Raw genomic sequence first — 2,694 nt, forward strand, 5'->3', positions numbered from 1 at the left:
CTTGACATATTGAAAATTGTGTGTGTGTGTGTTTTTGGCAGCAGCCCCAAATTACGATACCTAAGATGTTATCCCGTGCTTAAAAATACGCATACAGACCGAACCATTATAATGAATGCACACTTGCGAACATATGCATGCCAGTATACACACACAAAGAGATATTATGTAATAAATGAATGCACACATACACATATATACATGCACACACAAAACACACACACACACACACACACACACGCACGCACACACACACACACACACACACACACACACACACACACACACACACACATACAAACGCAAACCCATACACCGACGTTTGAAAAAAACCCACAACAAACAATACTGTTTAAAAATTCGAAGGTCAAAAAGACATACAAGTATTCGTGCCACGAAACAATAAACGAACTCGGGAGTGAAAATGTCACTAATTGTGCACAAATATCAATGACGCAATTGGGGAGGGGAAAAGCTCGGTGTGGACAAAAGCTCAGCCTCAAAACGTACTGCTTTTTCTCTACGTTCCATTCAACATTTCAGCCCAGCGCAAAATGAATGGGAAATGTGTTGAAAATAGCCCAGCCCTAACAAAAAAGTTTGTTCAATATTGCTTTGTGATGATCTTAGTTTTCGAAAAGCTGGATGTAGATTCTATTGTTTTGTTGACCGCTATTACTATTAGCGGCTTTTGTCTGTGGTCCACCCAGGGCAAATGGACAAATAGTCCTCTGGGTGTGAGTGTGTGTGTGTGTGTGTGCGTGTGTGTGTGTGTGTGCGTGCATGTGTGTGTGTGCGTGTGTGTGTGTGTGTGTGTGTGTGTGTGTGTGTGTGTGTGCGCGCGCTCATGTGTGCGCTCATGTGTGTGTGTGTGTGTGAGTCATTGTGTGTGTGTGTGTGTGTTTGTGTGTGTGTGTGTGTGTGTGTGTGTGTGTGTGTGTGTGTGTGTGTGTGTGTGCACGCGTGTGTAAGTGGGTGAGTGTATAATATGAGAGATTGAGTGTACGTACATGTATAATGTACGTATGTGTGTGTACACTAAGTACGTGTGCGTGCGTTTATGTATAATTGTGAATATGTGTCCGAGAGCGGATGCGTGAGTGTGTGTGTGTGTGTGTGTGTGAGTGTGTGTGTGTGCGCGTGTGTGTGTGCGCACGCATGTGTGCATGTTTGTGTGTCCATGAGTGGGTACATGTACATATATGTACGTAGGCATGCATGCCATTATGCACCCACCCCTTCGAGAGAATAGGCGCTTGCGTCTGCGAGTCCGCGTGTTCATGTGCACGATAAATATTTGATAGGAGAGAAGGAGCAAATCACACCAGAACACCAACCAACTACCCAAACTTCCAACTCCAACGTCACGGGCGAGGACAAACAGTCTTGTAAACGCAACAGACGCAGACAGCATTTCCGCATCTGATGCTGTTGGGTAACAGTTTAATGTGGCAACATTTCATCAGAAACAGACAACGGTGAAAGTTTATTTTTAGTAAGAGTTTTACGGCACTTGCAGCACTATAAGGCCATATAAATGCCGAAGATTAGATATGTTACAAGAGAGTAACAAATATAAAAAAGGAGGAGAGATCAGGGCGATAGATGTTTGATAAGAAAGAAGGAGCAAACCACACCAGAGCACCACCCAACGATGAAAGAAACGCCCCAAAAAATCGGAAACAAACAAGAGAAATGAGCATGCCGAACGAACCGCATAATCTAAGTACCAACCATACGCACTGCTCAGATATTCATAGACTTGAATTATACTATCCTAGTCCAAGCACTTCCATGGCCACCGCTCTTTGCTCTCCATAAGAGCTTCGGAGTACCACCAATTGCGTGCAAATGAAGGGAGAAATGCTAGTCTCAGTATAATCAAGCGCGGGCAACCTTTGTCTCTCCTTGCCCTTTATTTGGTTCAAAATACAGAATTGGTTCCTCAACGGTGAACCAGTATTTCGTCAGAGAGTGCAATCTTCGATATTGTTATTATGATTATTATATATTTTATGGAGATATTTTCAAAACATGGAAACACAACAGTGAAACGTTAAAATCAGCGCAGTCGTGTTTTAGTTTCTAATGTCTTATCGTCTTAAAAGTTTCAAGACAAAATCGAAACAGAATCTGGTCTGACAAACACCCGTTCAACAGACGTAGCCATGGCTGCTTCACCTGGGGTAAAAGACAATAGACATTGAATAAACACAAGCGTACCATGAGCCTCGAAGCCGATAGGCGCTGGTGGCAGGGGTTCAGAGTTCATTTCCGGGTACAGGCCTTGACCCTCGTTGCTTGGGCTCACACCTGAATAGCGAGAAAAAAATATGGAAGAAATTAGCTCTTGAAATACTCGCATATCTGAACCACGAAAACAAAACGAAAATAGATTAAATTAGCTCTTGAAATACACACGTATTTGAACTGCTAGAAAAAGAAAATTAATGAAATTAGTTCTAGGAATACACAATGTGAAAGGTGAGAAATAGAAGATTAATGGAATTAAATCTAGAAATGCACAACTGAAAGACGAGAGCAAGAAGATGGATTAGACTAGAGTTTTAAGTTTGTTTATTTATGCTTTGTTTGTTTTTGTTTTGTTTGTTTGTTTGTTTGTATGTTTGTTGTTGTTGGGTTTTCGGGGGGGGGGGGTTGGTTTATTTGTTTTTTCTTTCAGCTTTTGTAAAA

The 2,694-nt window shown here is 41.9% G+C and overlaps 1 protein-coding gene across 1 annotated transcript in view; it reads right to left on the bottom strand.

Annotated features, from left to right (window-relative positions):
* LOC101857809 (anoctamin-4) overlaps positions 1–2,313 on the bottom strand; it is a gene marked incomplete at its 5' end in the record, with an annotated part of 84,927 nt that extends 82,614 nt beyond the window's left edge. The window contains 1 exon segment of the mRNA XM_035970992.1: positions 2,224–2,313. Coding sequence (XP_035826885.1) covers positions 2,224–2,313 — 90 coding nt within the window.
* Between the last annotated feature and the right edge of the window lie 381 nt (positions 2,314–2,694).

The sequence above is a fragment of the Aplysia californica genome, unplaced genomic scaffold, assembly GCF_000002075.1.
Source record: "Aplysia californica isolate F4 #8 unplaced genomic scaffold, AplCal3.0 scaffold00356, whole genome shotgun sequence".
NCBI classification, from domain to species: Eukaryota; Metazoa; Mollusca; class Gastropoda; order Aplysiida; family Aplysiidae; genus Aplysia; species Aplysia californica.